The sequence below is a fragment of the Pantherophis guttatus genome, chromosome 1 (genome assembly GCF_059756535.1).
Source record: "Pantherophis guttatus breed Tessera chromosome 1, ASM5975653v1, whole genome shotgun sequence".
Lineage (NCBI taxonomy): Eukaryota > Metazoa > Chordata > Lepidosauria > Squamata > Colubridae > Pantherophis > Pantherophis guttatus.
The window spans coordinates 232,364,260-232,377,772 of record NC_142063.1 but is presented as its reverse complement, the minus strand read 5'-3'; the positions used below and the strand labels follow the sequence as shown (position 1 = coordinate 232,377,772).

The window sequence follows — 13,513 nt, the reverse complement described above, 5'->3', positions numbered from 1 at the left end:
AAATTACTTATATATTAATCTCATTTTGCCAAAGTATAAGGTAGCTACAGTAAATGTGTTTTACTGTTTCTTCACTATATCTTTCCAATGAATATTTTTTTCAAATTGAATGTTCAAGCAATTTGAATTGAATAAGTTTGCTTTCACAACAGGAATCAAAACATGCCCTTTCCATGAATTCATAGCCAATCAGGTCCCATTTACATGGACCTATGAACATTTCTCTCCATATAGGGAAAATTATGTATTTTGTAAGATTTTTTTCAAGTGGTTCATTCATGCTGTAGTTTGTGTTGTTTCACATGTGCATGCACACACACACGTATTTTAATATCTGGATTTAATATCTGATTATGATCCTTTTTTAAAAAAATGGGAAATGAAAATGATCTATGTGTGTGGACATTATGAAAGAAACAAATATTAACTACATGTGAATATGTAAAATTAAATTAAACTATTATGTTTTATTTCTGCTGGTTTGTTCTTTTAAGTAGAAGGAATAGCAGTACTTTATAAACATATTGATAGTAACATAATTCTGTTAAAAATCTTTTTAAATTCTAGAGTTGATTAGATACATAAATAAATAACAATGCCCTTGACTATAGTTTCAAGGTCACAAAACACAGGACAATCAATCAGTAGGCAAGAGTATTTCCCTTTCAGCATTTTACAGATTTAAAATATCTTGTGTGTTACTTTCTCATTTCCAAAACCAAAATAATACTGGACATGATTTCTAGTGAAGTGTTTAATAATAGGTAAAGGTAAAAGTTCCCCTCGCACATATGTGCTAGTTGTTCCCGACTCTAGGGTGCGGTGCTCATCTCCATTTCAAAGCCAAAGAGCCAGACGTCTCCGTGCATGACTAAAAGCCAAAGGCGCACGGAACGCTGTTTCCTTCCCACCAAAGGTGGTCTCTATTTTTCTACCTGCATTTTTTATGTGCTTTCAAACTGCTAGGTTGGCAGAAGCTGGGACAAGTAACAGGAGCTCACCCCGTTACGCAGCACTAGGGATTCGAACTGCTGAACTGCCAACCTTTCGATCGACAAGCTCAGCGTCTTAGCCGTTGAGCCACTGTGTCCTTTGTTTAATAATAGTGTAGGTTTATTTGGAACAGGCAGTCTTTCAAAAACCTTGGTATGAAAGCCAAGATATGAAAAGCTGTTGAGGGCTTTGTGGGTCAACACTTGCACTTTGAAATAGAAAGAAATGGAACTCAGTGATAATGATTAAGAATTTATCTTGAATTTTGTTGCTGGTAATTTTTCTGAACTAGCAACAGTTTCCCTGTAATTACTACTTATAAACTAATTTTAAAAACTTGTAGCTGCTGTCATTAAGGTAATTACCAAAGTCCATATGTAGTTCAGTATCCTTACCAATTTCATAAATTATTTAAAAATAATAATTAAAAAAACTAATACAGGTAGTCCTCAACTTATGACCACAATTGATCCCAAAATTTATGTTGCTAAATGAGAAATTTGTTAAGTGAGTTTTGCTCTATATTATGACTTTTATTGCCACATTTGTTAAGTGAATCTCTGCAGTTGTTAAATTAGTAACCCGGTTGTTAAGTGAATCTGGTTTTCCCATTGACTTTCCTTGTCAGAAGGTTGCAGAATGTGATCACATGACCATGGGGATGCTGCAACGGTCATAAGAGTGAAAAATGGTCATGGCACTTTTTTCAGTGCCGTTGTAGCTTGGAATAGTCACTAAGTGGACTGTTGTAAGTCGAGGACTACCTGTATTCGGTTGCCTTTTATGTTTCTGAATTATTTTCTACACAGACTCACTGACTCATTTCCTGGTACTTGTCTGTATTACCTGCTTTGATTTCCTACTTTTCTTCCAGGAGTTTCACTATCCAATGCCTCTTATTTTGGATATCCTTGTGTTTTAATCCCATTCATTTGGTTCCTAAAATTTATGAACCTGTAAATTAATTATATGGCCTAATATTACTAGACTACATTCTGGATTTTTTTATAAAGATTTTTAAAATTTTAAATATCTTTTAGTATTTATATATTCAATTTTAAATTGGTTTTAAAAGTTTGGGGTTTTAAATTTGTCGGGGCCAAAATTATTTAATTTGATTTTATTCTATTTTTTAAATTTTGTATTGTATGTGTTTTTATTGTTTGGCTGTGCACCGCCCTGAGTCCTTCGGGAGTAGGGCGGTATAGAAATCTAATAAAATGAAATGAAATGAAAATGAAATGGATTTCTATTATTGGTTCTAAATGTTTTCTCAGGAAAACGTACGCTGTATGAGGATATATTTTCTCTCTCTTTTTTTAGATTTGTGAGTGGAAGTCGTGATGGAACAGCACGTATCTGGATGTTCAAGAGAAGGGAATGGAAAAGCATTTTACTAGATATGGCTACCCGTCCCTCAGGGTAAACTATTTTTGTATTTACCTGCATATAATATAGTTTTCTGTTACTGATGTTAAGGTAGAAATAATTTTGTGATAAGGGAACAAGCTAGGACTATTTCCAAGATTTCTTTCAATTTTGAGTTTGTAGTTTGTGCAGTGAATTCCTGACTCTTCGGAAACAAGGTTGTTCTCTTGAAAGCATGATGGGTGAGATGGAGAGATAAGTAGATGAGATTTTCCAGAATTTAGCAGTTTTGTTCTACTTCTAGAATCACAGTTCCCTTGCTGTCATTTCAAGAAGAAAGGAAATAGTAAGGACCCAATATGAGAGAACTTTTAATTATGAGTGATTTAGTTATCAGTAACACAGAGATGGGTTTACTATGGTTCTGTCAATTTCATGGTGATGTGAAAAATACAGATAAACACATACTGTTTAGATATGCTGCTGGATAAAGATGGGTAGGAGGCAGTAGTTCTGTTTCACAAATGCATTGAGGACCCTGGAAGATATAGTTGACCAGTTCTCAAAGCCAGGTTTGGCTTTTTTTTTTTTAATTTGATTTATATGCCGCCCTTCTCCGGAGACTCAGGGCGGCTTACAATGCGTTAAGCATTGAAACCCAGCAGATTGAATCCCAAACCTGCCAAGTGCTCCAGTTCCTCACATAGGGTCATAGACAGGCACAGGTGCGAACAGATAGATAAGACAGTGGTGCCAGGTACAAGGATTTAGATCAATTGTGTGGAAGTGTATGTATGTGGGGATAAATTGAACCTGAAATAAAAAAGAACCAGAGTGCTGATACAGCTTGGGGTGTGTGGAGTGGAGAATTTGGATGTTCCTCTGAGGAAGAAGCCTGAGAAAATTTGGCATTTGGAAGTAGGGAAGGCAAAAATAAGCAAAAGCATCTTGGTGCTTGATGGGTTCCTTTGATTGGAGCTGTACATTGCACATTGATGTTGGATCCTGAATATATAAGATTTTAAAATTTCATATATATATATATATATATACATCTAGTTTAAGAATGTTCAGTTTGTTTCTTTGTTTTACATTGGGGTGAAAGGAAATATTTTTCAAGACCTTTCATGCAAACTTCCAAACTGAATCGGAACAAGTTAAATTTTAAATCCTGAACTAAAAATAGACATATATTTAAAAAGACAAACTAAACTATAGTATATGGTTGAATCCCCCCCCCCCCCCGAACTTAAAGTCTTAACCATTTTCCTGAAAGTTTTACGAAACCGGATCAAAAGGAAGTGATTTAGACCTGATTTCGCCAAACATATCTAACATAAATGTTTCTGCTACCCAAAAATTGTAATAATTCTACAAGAATGAAAGGCATGTAGCAGTCAAACAAATAATATTTTTTGAAACTGTTTTTCTGAACTCTCGCTGAGTCAAAGCCCCTGAAGGCAACTATAACCAGAAGCAAGATTTAGGAAACTTAAGTTTTTTTAATCTTTGAAATATATCAAAAGCTGATATACATCATCCTCTTATCTTTGTTTTAAAAAACCCAAACCATAATTGCTTTCTGTGAAGATTCCTCCCCAGTTTCTAAATAAGTATTAAGTATGAAGGAAATTTGACACCTTTGGAGGATTCAAAATACAGGTTTAACTACAGGTAATCTTTGACTTATTAATCATGAGTGAGCCCAAAATTTCTGTTGCTAAGCAAGGCAGTTATTAAGTAAGTTTTGCTCCATTTTATGCTGTTTTGCACAGTTGTTAAGTGAATCATTGCAGTTGTTAAATAAATCATGTCATTAAGCAAATCTGGCTTCCCTCGCTGACTGCTTGTTGGAAGCTGGTTGAGAAGGTTATGTATGGTAATCACATGACTCTGGGACAATGCAACTGTCACAAATACATGTCAATTGCCAAGTGCCCAAATTTGGATCTCATGATTGTGAATGGGATGCTAAAAAACAGTCATGTCACTTTTTTCAGTGCTGTTGTATGGTAACTTCGAAGGTCACTAAACAAACGGTTGTAAGTCAAGGACTACCTGTAATATCTACTGTTTGATGAATACTGCTGATGACCATTACAAATACAATACACGGGTTCTTAAATAAAAAACATGTCAAATTATGTAAGGATTAGAACATGGATTTGGGGGCTGTGGTCTCTCCGGTTAATGGCATACCTTGATTAGAGTTTTAAACTTTCTTGTTCCTCTCTGAGGAGGAACAAATAATATTTCCTCCTCCGAAAATAAGACCCTGTCTTATATTTTTTTGAACCCTGAAATAAGCACTTGGCCTTATTGCCATGTGTTCAAAAGCCCGATTGGGCTTATTATCAGGAGATGTCTTATTTTGGGGGAAACAGGGTAGTACATTTTTGCATACATGGAACCTACTCTTCTACTCTGTGAATGAATAAAAGTGTTAGTCTTGCTTAAGTCTCAATTTGCAATCTCTTGCATAATAGGGTACAGTAATTACAAATTGTAAGCCACTGCAGCAGGAAACTAAACTGCTTCCCTACTTTGACCCATTTGAACTAGTGGGACTTGCATAGTTATGGTGATTGTCCTGTCCGGTAATCTTTTATATCTCATTCCTAATATTGATAGGCTTGTTATAGTCATCAACTAAAACTTTTAAAATCTTTAGATATATTTTGGAAATGTTCTCATTGTTATAATGCTTCTATTTTCTGTTAATTCTTCATTGTAGACAAACCCTACAAGGAGTAGAAGACAAAATTACAAAATTGAAAGTCACTATGGTGGCATGGGACCGTCATGACAATTCTGTTATTACTGCAGTTAACAACATGACTTTGAAAGTTTGGAATTCCTTCACTGGTCAACTTACTCATGTTTTACTGGTAATGAAACAATAGGAGGAGTTATTTTCTGGAAATAGCTGTGTCTTCAAACAGTATTGATAATCAGTTAAAAATTAGGTGTTTTGGTTGTACACTTAGTATAGAATTTACATTTCAAAATATTATACAATAAAATCTTTTTTTAAAAAACAACACTTGAGTTTTTTGCATGATTATTTGGAGGTATAGTATAATAAACTTAACAGTTTATCTGTTTATGAAAATAAACATTTTTAGATATTGTATATATTGAAGTCAAAAGCTAATTTACATGTAATGATAAACTAGTATTCTTTAGAATTCTAGCTTATTGTGATAAAATAAGCATGTTAGTGTGCACCGTTTGTTTGATCCTTTTTGGTTGTTCTTGCCAGCAGGTGTAATTAAATGAATTGGGAAGCCTTGCAATAGATGAGAATTAATACTGGAGACCTGGTTTCAAATTCTGTCCTTTTACTAGAGAAAGTGGCTAGAGATTGTGATTTACATTATTATTAAACTATTGATAGATTTCCTCTATTTGTTTAGACATTCCTGCTGGCAGGGAACCAAGTTGGGGTAACTACATTTTACATCAGGTTATAGTGGAGGATTCAAAGAACGTTCACTACTAGAAATCCTACTATTTAATTATATTCTAGTAGTTCCCCTGAAGTTCCTACAGTTCTTGCTGAACTGAACAACATTTTGTTGATCAAAATTTGTATATTGCAAATAGCAAAATTTGACAATTGATACTTTTCTTCTATTCTTCTATACTGCATTAACCCTTCTTTGATTGATTGATTGATTGATTGGCTGGCTGGTTACTTTTTGATTTAGTAAATTGGTTCAATGGCTAACTGAATTTTATTTCTAACTTTTAAAAAATTATTTTAGGGTCATGAAGATGAAGTATTTGTACTTGAAAGTCACCCTTTTGATCCCAGGGTTCTCTTCTCTGCTGGTCATGATGGAAATGTTATAGTGTGGGATTTGGCAAAAGGAACAAAAATTCGCTCTTACTTCAATATGGTAAATATATTAAGCTTGTTCTATCTCTTATTAATCTAATGCAAAATGATAGAGTTGTGTGGTAAATGTTTAATCGTTCATAGTAAGCAATTAAAAAGTAACTTTTTTACTTTAAATATTTTGAATAGGTGATTAAACATCTCAAATTATTAATAATAGTAATCCCAAGAATAAAATTTAATGCTATTCCTCTTGGGAGCTCCTCTTTATCACTTGGGTAATAAGATATATACGAGTAGAATAGCTAGCTCCAATTTTGTGCTCTCCTAAAATTGCCATTCCAGAATATCTGGAATGTGCAAAAGGAGGAATAATGGCTTTAGTCATAGTATAACTTGAACTTTTGTGACAGCCCATCCTGTTATGATATAATTTATAGCTTGGATTAAATATGAACAATGTAAAGACAATTTGGGCCTTCAGAAAGAAATTGGGGAAAAAATTGTGAAGCTCTCCCCCGTCCCTGCCCAGTACAAGATAAGGAGGAGCTCCTTAGTTTTGCTCATTCAGTGTGAAGACCTGAACGGAGTGTCATCATTTAAGTTGCACATCAATCAGTGATGTTTATAATTAACCCTAACTATAAGCAGAACCAATATACAATATATAATCAGAAAAGTACAGTTTAACCCTTCACAACAACTTAGACTCTTCAATTGTCTTAGGAATCTGAATAGCTTGGAACAGAGGTGTTGTAGAAATTGGATACAAAGCAAGCATGTATTTTCCTGAACCCATGCAACTGCCTTATACGTTCAGGAAAAGATGCAGTTCTTTGAAAGGGTTGTTGACAAATAGATACTGGGTCTGGTATGAGTGTGTCCATACCAGACCAATAGCATCTTTGTTTGCTTTAGATCCAAAGACTTTACACTCTATTTGATAGCCATGGTTTAGGTGGATCCAGGAAATTATAAATTGTTTAGGTTTCCTGTATTAACCTTTGCTTATTCAAAGAATAAAGCAACTTAGGTCAATGTACACACAAACAATAGTTCATGCTGTGGCTTATTAAGCTGAGATACAATAGACAAAAATAGTCATGTTCCATTTCTCTAGAACAATTTTATTTCTAACAGTTTTAATCCAGGCATGTAAAGAATCACAACTATGTGTCCCCTTTCTAGTTTGTATATGTGCTGCTTGTACCTTAATGAATTCCATATTTAAAAAAGTGTTGAAATGTTATAATTTTAAACTGTCCTTGGATTGTACACTATCTACTAATTCAGAGCAAATGGGTTTTTGTAAATCAAGCAGAAGCTTCTGGTGCACAAGGTAATTCCTTATCTAATTGTTACTGATAAAATAGTTTCACTTTTTTGTTTTTTGTTGAGAAATATATACATACGAATAGGCAAAATAAAATGGTGTTTTTAATCGTAGGATTTTACAGATGGTGTTATCATAAATTTAATGTAAATGTAGAAGACAACAGTACAATTTGCTTTAGACATGAACTATTCAATGTTTTGATTGCTAATCAATGCTATTAGCACATTAATAATTGTAAGACATGACTTGACCTTAAGTCTGTAGCCCTATTTCAATTCCACATAAAGGGAAGGCCTATTGCATTAAATATTTATGGTAGAGATGTCCTACTGACTAGCCTGTATCCCAGTGACTCAGTGGTTACAATCATGTTGTTTTCTTGGCAACAGAATAGAAGTGGTTTGCTGCTACTTTCTTTCCAGGATGTTTGTTTGCTTCCTAAACTGGTTTACAACCCCTGCATCATCTGTTAGTCTCTCCCATTAGATCAGTTGTGTCAATAGGGTCTTGCTGCTTTTGACAAAAACGGTTTTGCAAGCTCCACCCCTTTGGGCATATTTGCACACAATACAAATAGAAAGGTAGCTGGCACAGTGATACTTCTTACATTACTCTGGCTCTAGCCAGGCCTGACCCAGTTTTATCTTTTAAGATGTAAAGACAGCCAGATGTGTTATGTAAAGGTGCATCCTCTTCAAATTGCAAATGTTATATGAAGTTAAACTTATTAAACTGGGCAATCAGATGCATCTTATGCGTATTACCTCAGTTGAAAATAGGAACTCTGAAATATGAAGTAGAAAAGTATTCTTAATGTTTTTTTTTGTTGGATTCAGCACTGTGAATATAAATGTATTATAGAGGAGAAATATGCTTCATGAACTCATCTGAATTCATGTCATCATGTATCTGTTGAGTTTAGATCAAAATTTGCCTGTTTTTAAAATATGTCTTTAGAAGTGGATTCTTGAAAAGGTCAATTGTTTTAAGAAATAGCAAGATGCTTAGAGTCAAAACAGATAGTTTGAGTTTTGGAGAACACCACTACATTAAAATCTTGCCTGTATAATGTATTTTACATTTTACTTAAGCTGGTGGCAATAGAATAGTTTAAGTTGGCAATATTGCTTAAAACACTTTATATTTTAATAATGGCTTTCTAAATAATTTACTGCAATTATGAGCCCTAGCTTTTATATTAAAATTATGAACATTTCTTAAGTCCTTCATTACTTTTTATATTTATAAACTTAATTCATTAGATTGCATTATAACAAGAATTTCTTAAATTTTAGTGTAGTAGTAGTCACTATCATATTTAGAAAATGAAGCAGAAAGTAAAAAACTAGTTTAGGTCTAAGTACCATATTTTTTGGACTATAAGATGCACCAAGGTTTTGGGAAGGAAAAAAAATCGGCGTCTGCCTCCTAGCAGTTTGCTTCCTTGCAGCAAACAGCAAACAACCTGGTTAGCTTCAGCACAGCCTGATTTAGCATGAGCGGCTGATTGGAGGTTGGATTGGCCTCCCGGAATACTGTCGATCAGCTGTTCCAGGCAGTGGGGATCGCCTCTGCCGCTGCCACGTATTGTCGCCTCTGTGCTCCCCATTTTCAGCTTCCATGCGTTCTGTTTTCGGCCCGTTCCAGGCGGCCGATCCCCGCCGCCACCTATCCCCACCGTCTGGAGCAGGCCAAAAACAGGACACTCAGAGGTTGAAAATGGGGTGCACGGAGGCAGGGATAGGTGGCAGCGATGATGGGCAGCGGCGATCCTGGCAGCCTGGAACAGCTGATCCGTCAGTATTCTGGGAGGCCTATCCAACTGCCAATCAGCTGTTCATGCTAAATCAGGCTGTGTTGAAGCTGACCAGGCTGTTTGTTGTAAGGAGGCAAATTGCTGGGAGGCAGAGGCCGAAGGGTGGGGGCCAGGAGGGTGGGCGGAGCTTCAACATTTGCTTCATAAGGCGCACAGACATTTCCACCCACTTTTTTTGGGGGGGGGGAAGAGTGCATTTTATAGACTGAAAAATACGGTATATGGAATGCAGTCAGTCTTAATAAGCTTAGACATGAATAAGCTTCCTGTATGTAGACCTCTTTTCTTCCTTATGTATGAATATGCTTTTTCTTGGTTCATGTAGGAGAAGAGGAGTTTGTTGATATCTCAATTTTAGTTTCTAAAAATAAAAAAATATTTTCATGACTTTAAGAACCTTTCTGTGTCCATAAACAATGCACTATTACTGAAAAGCTGTTCTTGCTGAACTTTATTCACCAATCCAAAAGCCTTGGTAGTACAGTGGTCTAAGCACCCTGTTATTAAGCCGGTTATTATGACCAGCTGCCTGCAATTACTGCAGGTTCGAATCTCACCAAGGCTCAAGGTTGACTCAGCCTTCCATCCTTTCTAAGGTAGGTAAATTGAGGACCCAGTTGTGGGGGCAATAAACTGACTTTGTATAAATATACAAAAAGGATGAAGGCTATTGCTGAGCACATTGTAAGCCGCCCTAAGTCTCCGGAGAAGGGTGGCATATAAATCAAATTAAAAAAAAAAAATCAGTACAGAATATTTTTTTTTTTAATTTGATTTATAAGGGATGAGGGCCTTATTTTTCTGCATCTTTGTTTCATATACTATGTGCAAGTTATAGTGGATATAAAAAGTTACAGATCCTTATTAAAATACCAGGTTTTTGAGATGTAAAAAAAATTAAATTACTTCAGAATTTTTTATTCCTTTAACATAATATTGAAGCTTTACAATTCAATTTCAGTTTCAAAAACTGAAATCTTTTAAGGAGAACACTAACACTAACAATGTATAATAACTTGTTTGCATAAGCGTGCACACTCTTAAACTAATATTTTATTGAAGCAACTTTTGATTTTATGACAGCATTCAGTCTTCTGAGGTAGGAACCTATCAGCATGCCACATTTTGCTTTGGGAATCTTTGCCCACTCTTTCTTGCAAAAGCACTACATGTTACATTGTGAGAATTTCTCCTGTGCACAGCTTTCTTCAGGTCATCCCACTGATTTTCAATTGGATTCAGGTCCGAGATCTGGCTGAACGATTCCAAAACTTTGATTTTTTTCTGGTGAAGCCATTCTTTGTTGATTCTTTGTTGATTTGGAGGTATGCCTTGGTTGCTGTTGTGTTGAAAGTTGAAATTCCTCTTCAACATTTTAGCAGAAGCCTGGATGTTTTGTGCCCAAATTGACTAATATTTGGAACTGTTCATAACTCCTTCCACTTTGCCTAAAGCCCCAATTCCAGTTGAGAAAAGCAGCTCCAAAGTATAATGTTGCCACCATCGTGCTTCACTGTTGGTATGGTGTACTTTTGGTGATGTGCAGTGTTGGTTTCTATGCCAAACATACTTTAGGAATTGGGGCCAAAAAGTTAAACCTTGGTCTCATCAAACCGTAACACATTTTCTCATAGGTTTTTGTCAGACTTGAGGTACTTTTTGCAAAATGTAGCCAAACGTGGATGTTTATCCTTTGTAAGAAAAACTTTCATCTTGCCATCTTACCCTATAGCCATACGAGGAATATTAGAGATTGTTGTTGCACATAGTATATAACTAGTATTTGCCAGAAATACCTGTAGCTGCTATAATGTTGTTGTAGGCCTCTTGGTAACCTCTCGGACCAGTTTTTTCTTTTTCTTTTTTTTTCATCGATATTGGAGGGACATCCAGTTTTTGGTAATGTTATTGTTGTGCCATATTTTCTCTACTTGTTGATGACCATCTTCATTATGTTCCATGGTATATCAAATGCGTCGGGAAAAAAATTGTACCCTTCTCCTGACTGATACTTTCCAACAATGAGAGCCCTTTGATGATTTGTAAACTATTTGCACACCATGGCTTTTGCTGTAAAATACAACTGAGAGTAAATGTCAGAAAAATCCTACTACAACAGCTGAACTTTTATGGGTTTGATCAGAGTCACTTTAATTGATGGCAGATGTATACTGACTATTTATCATCAGTTTGTATGTGATTGGTTAGTTCTGAACACAGCCTTGTCCCTGATTGTAAGAGGTATGCAACTACACTATTGTATGGTTTTTTTATTGCTATTTACACCCCTAAATGATTCCAGTTTGTTTTTCGGTTGAATTATACAGCCTATATCAATGATGGCTAACCTTTTTGCCATTGCATGCCAAAAGCAGGGGGGGGCCCACAGGGGGTCGCGCGCACATGTGCCCACACCCATAATTCAATGCGCCCCCCCATGCATGCTCGCACGATTCCCCTGCTCCCCCTGCTTTTGGCACGTGGTGGCACGGTGGGCCCAGTAGGCCCGTTTTTCGCCCTCCCCAGGCTCCAGAGGCTTTCTTGGAGCCTGGGGAGGGCGAAAGCAACCTTCCCCCACCCGGAGGCCGGAAACGGCCCATTTGCTGACTTCCTGTGGGACCGGAAAGTCTATTTTGCCCTCTCCCCTGGCTCCAGAGGCTTTCTAGGAGCCTGGGGAGGTTGAAAACTGCCTTCCCCACCCCCCTGGAGGCCCTCTGGAGGCCGGACACTGCCTGTTTCCTGACTTCTGGTGGGTCCGGAAGGCCTGAATATCAGCTGGCCGGCGTGCATATGCTCACTGGAGCTGAGCTAGGGCAGCACTTGTGTGCCCACTGATATGGCTCCACGTGCCATAGGTTCGCCATCACGGGCCTATATGTTACATTAAAGGTAGAAAAATTCTGAAGTGATTTATTTTGGTTTGATTTTTTTTTTATCTCAAAAACCTGGCATTTTAATAGGGTGCGTAGACTTTTTATCTCTACTGTAGTTCTCAATACAAAGTTGTAAATTGTATGACAGATTGGACTGAATTTTTGGTACTTGCAGCAATTTTTAAACTCCATCTTATAGATTAGAGTAATATAATGTAATCTAGCTGCTCTTTCAAGTTTTTTTTTTGCAGAAATATTTTTCTATGATTTGCTAGGGGTTTTTCTTGCAACTCCAAAATAGGTTAAAAAAGCCATACAGCCTTTATACAAATATGTGTACTGCAACAAAGCCAACACAGGTCACCTCTTGTTTTGTTATAGAGAGATAGTGAGAGAAAACAAAATATTGTTATTTTATTGATTTGTTGAAGCTATATTGAAATAAAGTAATACATGTGCTCCAAATTATTTAAAAATGGGAAATTAATTACATTACATAAGATGCTGCATAAGAAAGCCTATATGACCATCCACAGCATATTTTTATAGGCAAGAATGCTACAATTTTAAGGGTTTTTTTTTTTTTAAAAAAAACTTCTGGTACACAAGGAAAAAAAATCCAAATATGCCCCTTTCTTCCTATTAGGGATTTTTTTTTTTTTTTTTTTGGTCTCTGAGTCATTCTTGGGAACTACATGGATAAGACTTATAAAGAACAGTGAATAGGAACTTTTTCTAAATCCATACTTGTATTACTTGGAAATCAGTTGCATTTGATACAAGTAGAGATATGGTCTCTTTGTTACTTTGATTTATTGTTAACTATGAAGCACACCTAACCTTGTTGCAAAGTTCTATATATTCAGATATAATATAGCGCTATTAAAATCATGAGGTTTTAGTAGACTACCTAGATCTGACATAATATATAACCTAGTACAGTTTATTTTGTCAGGATCTTAACTTCATAGTAAAACAAAGGATTCGTTATTTCCCCCCCCCCCTCTCCCCGGGATTTTAATGCTCACTTGATTAGATTTGTAGAAGAAAAATTTTAGTCCCTTTAAGTGCATTTCTGCATTTCGTAGCCTTTCCACAGATAGGCAGAACAAATATTTGCTTACTGCTACCAAAATTATTGGCAACTAGGAATATTAGTAGGGTATGAAAGTTCAGAGTGGTGATTGGTCACCTGTGCTTGATTGACAGGTTACAGGGAAAAACAAAAACCCATTTGTTCTGGATTAATGGAAGTGGAAAACAGAAAATCAGGTATCAGGTAAAAT

The 13,513-nt window shown here is 36.0% G+C and overlaps 1 protein-coding gene across 1 annotated transcript in view; it reads left to right on the top strand.

Moving 5' to 3' along the window:
* PHIP (PHIP subunit of CUL4-Ring ligase complex) overlaps positions 1–13,513 on the top strand; it is an 87,914-nt gene that overhangs the window by 28,478 nt on the left and 45,923 nt on the right. Inside the window, exons 13-15 of the mRNA XM_034431856.3 lie at positions 2,317–2,415; positions 5,096–5,249; positions 6,129–6,263. Coding sequence (XP_034287747.2) covers positions 2,317–2,415; positions 5,096–5,249; positions 6,129–6,263 — 388 coding nt within the window. The remainder of the gene's footprint in view (positions 1–2,316; positions 2,416–5,095; positions 5,250–6,128; positions 6,264–13,513) is intronic.